At 42.0% G+C, this 12,815-nt stretch overlaps 1 protein-coding gene across 1 annotated transcript; it reads left to right on the forward strand.

Moving 5' to 3' along the window:
- The first annotated feature begins 8,142 nt into the window (after nt 1–8,142).
- si:ch211-132p1.2 (proteinase-activated receptor 4) lies at nt 8,143–11,577 on the forward strand. Its single transcript, XM_068325424.1, has 2 exons — nt 8,143–8,623; nt 10,404–11,577. Exons 1-2 carry the CDS (start codon nt 8,518–8,520, stop codon nt 11,462–11,464), a joined length of 1,167 nt encoding a protein of 388 aa, XP_068181525.1. The 5' UTR covers nt 8,143–8,517; the 3' UTR covers nt 11,465–11,577.
- Nucleotides 11,578–12,815: the final 1,238 nt, after the last annotated feature.

Below are 12,815 nucleotides of genomic sequence, written 5' to 3' on the forward strand. Positions count from 1 at the left end.
TCGGGGAGGCGGCGGACGGGACGAGCGCGCATACCTTCATGTTTGGATACCTGAGAGGGCCGAAGGGGGAAAATACTGAGATTTACCACCGAGGAAAATAAAAAAAATGTTATCACCGATAACAAAATAAATACATTTACCACCAGAAAAAACCCCAAAACGTTTTCCACTGGTGAAAAAAATTTGTTTTTACCACTACAAAGAAAAAAAAAAAATAGCCACCAGTGGAAATTTTTCTCCCTGGTCTCAGACTACTAGGGGAGGACAGACAGTTTTGTCATGAAGCAAAAGATTTACTACCGATGCAAAAAAAAAAGAGATCAATCTTTGCGAGATTTCGCAAAACTTTTGCGAGATCAAATTATCACCGATGAAAAAAAAAAAAGATTTACCGCCGATAAAAACGCAAAAAAACAAAAACACATCTATGGTAAGAAAAAAATAACATTTTTTTTTTACCAGAGATGAAAAGAAAAAATTGTATTAATTGTAGTACAGTAGTAGACTACAGTACTACTATGATAGTAGTAGTACAGTGGTAGTATTAATAGTAGTAGAGTAATAGTAATAGCAGCACATTAGTCGTCTTAATAGGAGTACAGTAGTAGTAGTAGTAGGAGTGGCAGTGGTATTAATAGTAGCACAGTAGTAATAGAAGTAGTGGTAGTAAAAGTAGTACAGTAGTAATATTAGTACAGTAATAGTAGCAGTGGTTAATAGTGGTAGTAGTAATAGTGGTAGTAAGAGTAGTCATAGTAGTACAGTAATAGCAGTAGTATTAATATTAAGTAGTACAGCAGTAGCAGTAATGACAGTAGTATCATGGTAGTACTAGTATATGTATATGGATTTTCTTATATGTAAGGTTTCATTATATTAAAACACAAGACAAAAATATCAGCGTTTCATTGGAAATCTGCCCTGACATTGAACGTGTTGTACGGGTTTCTATCAGTAGTGACGTCACTTGAGTGATCGTGACGTCAGTGATGAAGGGTGATAATGATGATGTTTGGTGGTAACTGCCATCCGGTGGACAGAGTCAGCAACAGCATCAGGACGCTCAGGGCCGTTATTTATTAGGTATAAAAATCAAACCACAGAAACAATGTATGAATAAAACGTACAAAGTGTTTCAAAGAAAACATTTCTCTATATGTTCAAATTCAATTCAAATTTCAAAAACTTCAGTCCCCAAGGGGTAATTGAAAGCACATAAATCAGGATAGGTGTAAAACATACAGTGTAAACATAAACAGTGTAAATAATTAAATAATAACATAAATATACATACAATGTTTATATTAAATAATAATAATTCTAAACCTAGTTGGTTCAGAGCCTAGTGAGTTAGTTCAAAACCTAATTAGCACAAAATCTAGTTAGTTAGTCTTTCTCTTCTCAGTAAACTCCTGAAATGCAGTCATGAGATGTTGAATTTTTTTCTCACTGTTCTCCCCAATTTCTTATACCGAAACACTTTATGCTTTTCTTTAGGTTGGCTTTCTAGTCTTGGAACAGGTAATGCATTTGATGCAAACATTTCGCCTTCAATATGTGAATGCATTAATTCAAAAAGGTCTTCTGTAACAACACACGGATTTTGTAAAGCCTGTTTTTTAGGATCAGAGGAAGTGATCAATTCAAATTGTTCTTCTGGAACAGATGAAGCGATTGATTCAGAAATTTCTAGTAGGTATAAAGATGATGTTGTGGAACGCTCATCCTCCTCAGTGTTTTCATTCTGCAGCGATGCTTCAGATATCAATTTCATCTGTTCCTTGAGTATCTCATTCCCTTTTTTGACTACATCATCATTTTTAAACGGGTCATCATGCTCAGCTTGGAGCCTTCTGAATTTTCTGACATAGCAGTCGTTCGTCTCCTTTATTTCTTCGTGTTCACTGGCGCTGTCTTGCATGAGCAGAGATTTCTCGTGTTCGAGCTCTTCAGTTCTCCTCTGCAGCTCCAAGTTCTCCTTGACCAGCTCTCCAATTTCTCTCTCCAGCTTTTTAAGTCACTGTAGCAACAATCTGTTATACACTTCTATGTCTTGGCAAAGTATACAACCAAATGAAGGTTTGCTGTTTGTGTCGGTCGGCCCTTCGTGTTTGTTGGTGCAGGATGGATTGGGGTCCGGGCTAACTTCTAGGGTAGTGGAATAAATCGCACCCATAACTCCTTGTTTGGAAGATGTACAATGATCCGTCAAGACTATACGATCACAAGTCAAGACTGACCTTCTGTTATAAGTCGTGGTGGTTTTGAAGATGATGTGGGCTTTGATGTCTTTCATTGTTGTACTTTCATGTCAGCGTGAAAGGACAACTGAAATCATGTACGTCTCACTTTATAGATAACAGGCAGGGAGGCTCCAGCAGAGCCAGAGTTTGTTGTCTAGGTGACATGGGTGGGCTTTGAGTTCCTTACACTTTAGATGTCCATTGAATGACTGCCTGATACAAAGCAGGGGCTGCAATCTTGTCCTATGATGTTGTCCTTTCGTGTCGGAGATCGCTGAAATGATGTGCGTTTTGCTATTAATAGAAAGCTGGAGAGCTCCCTGAGAGGCAGCCGTTTCCCACAATGCTCGGGGGCGTCGTCTTGGTTATATAGGTGGGGTTTGAGTTCCCTACATCTTGGTTGTGTGTTGCTGTGCGCAATCTGGAGAACCCCAAGGAAACCCACGCAGACACGGGGAGAGCATGCAAACTCCACAGAGGCGTGCTGCCCTGTTTAATTACCAGATGTAGCTTAATTATCAAACGTCAATTAATTATGAGTATTATATTATATTACTCCTTTTTTTTCTTTCATTCATCTTAATTTTTTATTTATTTAGTTTATTTTTTTACAACATCCGAAAAAAATAAAGGGCTGATGGGTAGAAACCATTTGGCTCGTGGAATTCAGCCAAGACATTAAACGTTTTCAACCAATTTTAACTCTCATTGTGGCACATTGTTGTTTCAGCTGTTCATTCCTTTATCAGTGTGTTCAGAGCATCATTACATCAATTTTCTACAATTCCAGATATTAGCCTTCGTCTCAGATATAACCTAAAAGAGGGGTGTCAAATTCATTTTCACCGAGGGCCACATCAGCATCATGGCTGTCCTCAAAGGGCCAGATGTAACTAATAAATGACACTACATGTAACTCAGTGTAATGTAAAATAAATGTAACTACTCCTTAATTTTAAATAACTCTGAATTTATTACTTATTCAAGACATAAACATAGTTGCACAGAAAAAACATGTTTGCTTGGTGTTCTGTTATAGTTGTCAGGTTGTTAAATCCACAGAACTCCATCAATCAATGATCAAAACTATCCGAGAGAATAAAGAATAAAGAGAATAAAGTGGCCTGTCCACTTGCCCTGGCTACAGCCTGTGCATACATGCACTGCTTGATTTTGATGTTGGTGATGATCACATCATTAATGTGAGTGTTCTGTTCCAAATCGTCCACTCTGTTCCAGGACAACAATGTGCCGGTCCTTCTCTTCCATATCTTTCCGCAGATGCATCACTTCTTACACGACCTTCCTTGATTCTTCTCTTAACTCTTCCAGCAGCTTCTTCTGTGACTTCTCTTATCTGTCTTACTGCCGTCTGTCCTATTCTTCCATTCTCTCTGGAAACTGTTGCTGCAATCATGAAAACCTCCTTACTGTGGGATGAATAAGAATTCTCTCTTCTCTTAACTTAACTTAACTTATCTTATATTTTCTTATCTTTTCTTATCTTCACGTTCACTTCATGTTCAAATGGCTTTTTGCATGATCAGTGATTTCTCATACTCAAGCTCTTTAATTCTCTTCTGTAGCTCTAAGTTCTCCTTGGCCAACTTTTTCTTTTCTTTGTCCAGTTTTTTATTTTCTTTGTCCAGCTTTTTATTTTCTCTTTCCAGCTCTTCATTTTCACTTTCCAGTTCTTCATTTGCTCTGTCCAGCTTTTCATTTTCTCTGTCTAGCTTTTTATTTTCTCTGTCCAGCTTTTCATTTTCTCTGTCCAGCTGTTTAAGTCGCTGAAGCAACGAACTTCTACACACGTCTGTCTCTTGGCAGGATGAAGGTTTGCTGTTTGTGCCGGTTGGCCCTGCATCTTTGTCGGTGGTGCAGGATGGCGTGGGGACCAGACTATCTTCTGGGGCAGTGGAACAACACGCACCCATTTGTTTGGAAGTTACACAATCACAAGTCGAGACTATACAATCACAAGTCAAAGACCGTCTCCCTGTTATTAGTGGTGGTTTTGAGGACGATCTTGGCTTTGATGTCTTTCGAAGTTGTCCATTTATGTTGTCGTTGGGATTTAGCCCTTTGATGTCATCAAGCGCTGAAGTAATGTGCGTCTTGCTTTATAGAGAGCTGGAGATCCCAGAGAAGCAGCCGTTACCCACAATGCCACAGTGCGTTGTCTTGGTGATGTGGGTGGGGTTTGAATTCCTTACACTTTTCAATGTGCAGTGAATAACTGCCTGATAAATGTTGTAAGACTTGAATTATATCACCCCCCAGTGACGACACAAGAGAAAAAACATTAAAAAATAACATGTTTTTACCATATTTTCTAAGATACGTTAAAGTCAAAGCGGGGGCCACATGGTGTTGTGATCCCAGCAGAATATGTTGAGCATCAAAGGAACCAGTTTGACTGTTTATGACATGCAGAATTGGTTTTGGATTGAACTGGACAGACTCCACAGAAGTTCATATAGTAATTTATTGTCACTGTTTCCTAAACATATAGTGATTTATTGATTATTTGGAACAATTACCTGCCAATGACGTAGACGTCAATTACATTTTTAAACGGAGAAGGCTGGGTGGAGCTCAGCAGTGATTATATGCTAAATGTAATAAAACAAACAGCCCTTCTGTAATGTAAGGAGTAATTGACAGGAATGATTTGCATAGCCCCGCCCCATCTGCATAAGAACACACCCCTCTCCCCTGGTAAGGGTGTGTTCATCTCCTTGATAAAGGTCATCAGAGGGTACCCAAAAGCATGGCAGACGGGTTGAGAGTCTCAAAAGGGTTTAATCTGACAGGCAGAGTTCAGATGCCCAATAACTCAATCCCATAGGCAGACAAATCTGACAAGAGACAGTTGAGTCCAGCAGTCAGGCAGGGTCGGGCACGGAAGCAATCAAACTAGGCAGACAGATCTGACGAGGGGCAGGAGAAAAGCGGGGCCCGAAGATGAGACAGGATTCAACGCAGGGTCACAATGTCAGGCAGGATACAATGGCTGGAGAGTCAATCTGACTGAGGGCAGAGCTGGATAGATGAAGGGTTGGGGCTGATGTGGCCAGCAGGCGAGTGGGTGAAGGCAGGTGTAGGTAATGAACTCATTTCAAGTGGAACGGGGTAGGGCAGGATCTGAAATGACATGTTAGAAGAAACCTTTAAAAAAAAACCATAAAAAAATACATGCTTAATTATCCGGACACATGACAGCTGGAGACTATCCCTGCAGACTTACGGGAATTAGTTGGGGAGACGGTCCAGACACGTTATATTGCCAGGGCATCTCGGAGGAGATACTGCTGTGCCAGGCCACTGCGTGGTGTTCGTGGAACAAGGCCCTATTCCATGTCCTTGTTCCCCTGTTCCATTTTTTTTGTTTGTTCTTAGGAGGAGGAGGAGAACTGGAGCACCAGGAGGAAGCCTTTTCGAATTCAAGCTCTTTAAATCTCTTCTGTAGCTCTAAGTTCTCCTCGGTCAGCTTTTTATTTTCTTTTTCCAGCTTTTCATTTTCTCTGTCCAGCTCTTCATTTTCTCTGTCCAGCTCTTCATTTTCTCTGTCCAGCTCTTCAGTGTCTCTCTCCAACCGTTTAAGTCGCTGAAGCAACAATCTTTTAAACTCTTGGCAAAATGTACAATCACCTGAAGGTTTGCTGTTTCTGTCGGTCGGCCCTGCATGTTTGTTGGTGCAGGATGGGTTGGGGTCCGGGCTAACTTCTAGAGTAGTGGAATAAATCGCACCCATAACTCCTTGTTTGGTAGATGTACAATGACACGTCAAGACTATACGATCACAAGTCTAGACTGACCTTCTGTCATAAGTCGTGGTGGTTTTGAAGATGATGTGGGCTTTGATGTCTTTCATTGTTGTACTTTCATGTCAGCGTGAAAGGACAACTGAATCATGTACGTCTCACTTTATAGATAACAGGCAGGGAGGCTCCAGCAGAGCCAGAGTTCGTTGTCTAGGTGACATGGGTGGGCTTTGAGTTCCTTACACTTTAGATGTCCATTGAATGACTGCCTGACACAAAGCAGGGGCTGCAATCATGAAAATCTCCCCAAAGTGGGATGAATAAAGGATTATCTTAACTTAACTTAACTTAACTTAACTTAACTTAACTTGACTTGACTTGACTTGACTTGACTTGACTTGACTTGACTTGACTTGATTTGACTTGACTTGACTTGACTTGACTTGATTTGACTTGACTTATCTTATCTTACTTTTTGTTCCAAGCATAACCTAAATAATCCTCCCTGATAACCCTGAATAACCCTAACAACCGTGCCCACGCCATGGACACGGTTGTTATCACATATCCGCTGCCACTGTTTTTCATGATCACTGATTTCTCCTTTTCAAGTTCTTGAATTCTGTTCTGTAGCTCTGACTTCACCTTGACCAGCTTATTATTTTCTCTGTCCAGCTTTTTATTTTCAAAGTCCAGATATCTATTTTCTCTGTCCAGCATTTTTTTGTCTACTGCCAGCTCTTTCTTGTCAGTGAGCAGCTTTTTCTTTTCACCGATCAGCCTTTTCTTTTCTCTGTCCAGCTTTTCTTTTTGTATGCCCAGATCTTTATTTTCTCTGTCCAGTCTTTCATTTTCTATGTCAAACTCTTCATTTTGTCTGTCCAGCTGTTCGTTCTCATTGTCCAGCTCTTGATTTTTTGTGGTCAGCTTTTCATTTTCTCTGTCCAGCTTTTTATTTTCTCTGCACATCTTTTCATTCTCTCTGTCCAGCTTTTTATTTTCTCTGTCCAGCTTTTCATTTTCACTGACTAGCTTTTTATTTTCCCTGTCCAGCTTTTTAAGTCGCTGAATTAACAATATTTTATACTCTTCCATCTCTTGGCTGTTGATGTTGGTTGGCCTTACAGTTTTGTTGGTAGTGCAGGGTGGGATAGAGTCCGGCCTAACTTCTGGTCCAGTGGAATAAAACGCACCCATAACTCGAAGACGTACAATCACACGTCGAGACTATACAATCACTAGTCAAGTATACAATCACTAGTCAAGACTATACAATCACTAGTCAAGACTATACAATCACTAGTCAAGACTATACAATCACTAGCCAAGACTATACAATCACTAGCCAAGACTATACAATCACTAGCCAAGATAGTAGACTTACAAGTCAAGACCAACCCTCTCTGTTATAAATAGTGGTGGTTTTGAAGATGTTGGCTTTGATGTCTTTCGAAGTTGTCCTTTCATGTCAGTAAGCACTGAAATGATACGTGTCTTGCTGGAAATCTCCGGGAGAGGTAGCCGTTTCCCACAATGCCAGACTGCGTTGTCGTGGTGACATGGGTGGGCTTTGACTTCCCTACACTTTTGATTTGTGTTGAATGATTGCCTAATAAATAAAGACAAAACTTGAATTATATTGCCCCCCAGTGACGACACAAGAGAAAAAAAACCAGTTCTCACTCATATGAGCGACTTTTAGAAATTAAATTAAAAAGAGTAAAATGTGGGTGTTTTCAATCTGGAAATAAAGGAATATTGATCTGATCTATAGTCAGTGTTTGAGTTTATCTAATGGATGCTCAATTGGGCGTCTTTCGCAAGTCCCATGCACTGACATCCTTGTCTGTCGTCATGGAGACGATCAGTTATGACTGTGCTCCTAGAAACAGGAAAGCTGCTTATCAGAAACAGGAAGAGGACGGAGGAGGAAAATGAGTGTGGAATAGTCTCAAACAGCTGACCAGTGGAAACCTGAGACGTCAAACAGCTACGAGAAACGAAACGTCTTCCCAGCGCTGATCTGGAACAGACCTCACACACACACACACACACACACACACACACACACACACACACACACACACACACACACACACACACACACACACACACACACACACACACACACACACACACACACACACACATACATCTGGACTCAATCATTGAAGGAGGCGAGTCAACACCAGCAGCTCTGAGATCAGATAACACAAACCCACTGAGACACGCCAGACTGGTCGTGCTACTAACACCACTACTGATAATATTAGTACTACTACTAGTACTACTCATACTACTAGTACTGCTGATACTACTACAGACACTACCATCATAAAGCACCACTCCCGTTGAAGGCTAAGGAAGAGAGCTGCTGTCGACAGAGACACAAAACACCCAACGGAGGAAGTGGAGTCAGGACAGAGAGGAGGGGAGGAAGAAGAGGACAAAGAAGAAGAAGTTAAGAAGAAGAGGACACAGAAGAAGTCAAAACTGTGAACAAGAGGAGGATGAGGATGTTTATTTTTGTTCTGTTCTTCATCTCTCTGCTGTCGTCCATCTGCAGCGTTTCTCCTCCTTCTCCTCTGGCAGAGGAATGTTCCGGCATGTCTCTCCGTAAGTCTTCCTCCTCCTCCTCCTCCTCATTTTCTTTAAGTGAATGCAGGCAGGTAGAGACAGGCTGGACCCTCACAGTATGTTTCAGGTCAGGACATGTTTCAGACCAGAGATGGTTTCAGATAATAGCTGGTTTCAGATCAGGATTGGTTTCATATCAGGATTGGTTTCAGATCAGGATTGGTTTCAGATCAGGATTGGTTTCATATCAGGATTGGTTTCAGATCAGGATTGGTTTCAGATCAGGATTGATTTCAGATCAGGATTGGTTTCATATCAGGATTGGTTTCAGATCAGGATTGGTTTCAGATCAGGATTGGTTTCAGATCAGGACTGGTTTCACATCAGGACTGGTTTCAGGTGAGGACTGGTTTCACATCAGGACTGGTTTCAGATCAGGACTGGTTTCACATCAGGATTGGTTTCAGATCAGGACTGGTTTCAGATCAGGATTGGTTTCAGATCAGGACTGGTTTCAGAGGCAGTGTGTGAACTCAGGGTGTGTGCAGATGTTTATCTCACACTCCGTAAACTTCCTGTGCAGCCGTTTCCTGTTTACGATCAGCTGGTAGCTTCAGATGGAGGGGGGACATCCCGGCTGTTGGACCGGTTCGTTCTCCTTTCGGGCTCAGGTTACTGCGTCACACTGTACTTCTAGTTGCTAGGCAACGTAAAGAGAGGCCGAGTCTTGTGTGTTTCAAAATGTTCCAAACAGATGCTGTGACATCACAGACCTGCTGTGTTCTGATTGGCCCGTCAGGTATCAATAAATAGCATCTATTTTTTTATTAATTTTTAAATGAAAAATTAAGACTTGCCTCAACAGTGATGGAGGCGGAGTCCAGATATAGACGTTGGGCGGGGCTGGGGCCCCCAACTTTATGTTGGCTCCCAGATCATTCAAGTGTGTGAATGTTATGATGGCTGACTGCTCCTTACATGGTAATGTCTGCCTCTGGTGTCTGTGTGTGTGTGTGTGTGTGTGTGTGTGTGTGTGTGTGTGTGTGTGTGTGTGTGTGTGTGTGTGTGTTTTGGGCGTCACCCTTTTAGATTATTTAATCATGTAGTACGTAATTGTATTACAGTGATGAGGTAATTATAATCATAATTTATAATAATAATTAAATAATGTTCAGATTAATAATAATAATAATTTTATTTTTATTTTTTTCAATTTTATATACTGTACAAATCCCTGAAGGGAAATTAAGAATGCACACTCTGTTAAGTTAGAGTGTGAATTCTAGTAAGTTAGTCTGTTAATAATAATAATAGTAATAATAATAGTAATAATAATAATAACAGCAATGATAAACATGCGCTTTAGGTTATTTGGCCAGTCCCAAATTGACCGTAGGTGTGAGTGTGTGCGTGTTTGTTTGTGTCTATGTGTGGCCCTGCGGTGCACTGGCGTTGTGCCTGGAGTGTCTCCTGCCTCACGTCTTCAGGGATTATAGCAGTATATAATATAAATAAACTAAATAAATAAAAGAATCAATTGTAAACTAAACAGAAATAAGAATATGGATCAGAACTAGAAACTTCCACTAGAGGGCGGTAGAGCCACAGGAATGTGATCATGATTGGACCCCAGGTTTCAGATCCATCTGTACTTTATGTTGTTGGTGTTCACTAGGCAACAAATCAACAGATAAACAACCACTTCCTCTTCAGTGGTCACATGACATGAGATTCCACCAATAAGAAGGGCTCACAGGACTAAAACAGGAAGTCCAACACAAACCTGCTGGTCCGTTACCGTGTGTTCTGGTCTCTGCAGGCCTGCGGGCGTTCCGGCTCAGGACCTCCTGTAACGTCACCACCCTGAAGGAGAAGCAGCTGAAGGAGATCCAGGCCCCCACCACCAACCTCTACATCCCGGTGCTCTACCTGCTGGCCTTCCTGGTGGGTCTTCCCTCCAACCTGCTGGCTCTGTGGATCCTGCTGTTCCGAACCAAAGCCCTCCCGTCCACCGTGCTGCTCATCAACCTGACGGCGGCCGACTGCCTGCTGCTGCTGGCGCTGCCGTTCCGCATCGCCTACCACTTCCGGGGGAACCACTGGGACCTGGGCGAGCCGTTCTGTCGCGTTGTCATGGCGATGTTCTACGGCAACATGTACGGTTCGGTGCTGTGTCTGGCGCTGGTGGCTGCCGACCGCTACGTGGCGCTGGTCCACCCGTTCCACGCCATGGTGCTGCGCAGCCGGCGGACGTCTCTCTACCTGACGGCGGCGGTGTGGACGGCGGTGCTGGCAGCCATGTTGCCGCTGCTGGTGTCGCGTCAGACCTACTTCCTGGACGAGTTGCGGATCACCACCTGTCACGACGCGCTACCCGAAGAAGAGCAGGAGAACTACTTCCTGCCGTATTTCGCCACCTTGTTTACCTTCTGCTTCCTGTTGCCGTTTGGCGTCATGATGTTCTGCAACGGCGCCGTGCTACGTGCGCTGCTAGCCGAGGGGCGGCGCTACGATCACGCCGTCCGGGTGATCGTGCTCGTCCTGGTCGCGGTCGTCGTGTGTCTGCTGCCTAGCAACATCCTCCTCCTCCTCACCTATGCTGACAGCTCATTGGATGGCGACGGGGACGACATCTACGTCCCCTACATGGTTAGCTTAGCCGTTAGCACCTTCAACAGTTGCATCGATCCCTTCATCTTCTACTACGTCTCCGTGGAGTTCCGGGAGAAGACCAGGACTGCTCTCTGTTGCCGTGACGACTCGGAGGACAAACCGTCTTCTCTGGCCAACGTGTCCTACTCTTCACATTCGTCAGGCCTGAGGTCAAAGGTCACCATGCCGACCAAGTCAAGTCGGTGTGAGACGTCGGAGACGGCGTGAGGAGGAGTTGTGATCACATGACCCGATGAGTTTGTTTACGCATAAATTCAGATGAGTTATTCCTGCTTGTTGACGTGACACAGATGTAAATAAAATAAACAAACAATAAAAACCTCCTGTCATGTTTGGCGTCATCAAATCAGATTCCAGAGCTCCATTAGCAGCTTCTGAGGATGTTGATGGTTCTGGATCAGAACCACCTACTGGTTCTGAACTAGAACCACCTACTGGTTCTGAACTAGAACCACCTACTGGTTCTGAACTAGAACCACCTACTGGTTCTGAACTAGAACCTCCTACTGGTTCTGGACCACAACCACCTACTGGTTCTGGACCTGGCTGTCTGGTGTCTTTTTTTCCGCTCAATGAATGGACACTTTCAGGTCCAGTTACACACAGTTGATTCTGATTGGCTGATCAAACCTCCAATCAGCTTACTCTACTCTGATTGGTCCATTCATGATGAACTAAATGTAACCCTCAATAGGAAACAACTACTACTAATAATTCTAGTACTGGTAGTAGTAATAGCAGTAGAACTACCAGTGCTACTACTACCTGAACTGGTAGTGGTTGTAATAATAATAATAATAATAATAATAATAATAATAATAATAATAATAATAATAATAATAATAATAATAATAATAATACCAATGCTATTACAAATTGTAGTAATAGTAATAATACTAGTACTACTAGTAGTAGTGGTAATATGATGATGAAGATAATGATGATGGTGACAAGTACTTGTGGAAATAGAAGTAATTGTGATAATGGTAGAATAATAACAATAATAATAATATATTATTATTATAATTATTATTACTACTACGACTACTACTAATACTAGTACTGTTGTACTGGTAGTACTGGTAGCACTAGCAGCAGTATAGTAGTAATAGTAGTAATGCTACTACTAGATGGATAGATAGATAGATAGATAGATAGATAGATAGATAGATAGATAGATAGATAGATAGATAGATAGATAGATAGATAGATAGATAGATAGATAGATAGATAGATAGATAGATAGATAGATAGATAGATAGATAGATAGATAGATAGATAGATAGATAGATAGATAGATAGATAGATAGATATAGATACAAGTACTAGTAGTAATACTACTAGTACTTGTTGTAATAGTACTTGTACTCCCAGTAGTACTGGTACTACTACTAGTCCAGGTTTCCTGACCCACTGAGGTTTTAGTCGAGGTATTTTCTGGTTATTGTGTTGATGTTTGTTGGACTAGTAATTATTCGCCCACCCCTGTAACCTGACCCACCTCCGTTTGTCCTGTGCAAGTCTGGGGGGGTTGGATCCGCTCCCAGGTGACACTGGG

Source organism: Antennarius striatus, chromosome 10 (assembly GCF_040054535.1).
Source record: "Antennarius striatus isolate MH-2024 chromosome 10, ASM4005453v1, whole genome shotgun sequence".
Taxonomy (NCBI): domain Eukaryota; kingdom Metazoa; phylum Chordata; class Actinopteri; order Lophiiformes; family Antennariidae; genus Antennarius; species Antennarius striatus.

What these genes read in the sequence shown, in the direction of transcription:
- si:ch211-132p1.2 (XM_068325424.1), top strand. Translation starts at nt 8,518, where the DNA reads ATGAGGATGTTTATTTTTGTTCTGTTCTTCATCTCTCTGCTGTCGTCC. An exon ending in ATGTTCCGGCATGTCTCTCC is followed by an intron (nt 8,624 to 10,403) that starts GTAAGTCTTCCT and finishes TGGTCTCTGCAG; the next exon opens with GCCTGCGGGCGTTCCGGCTC.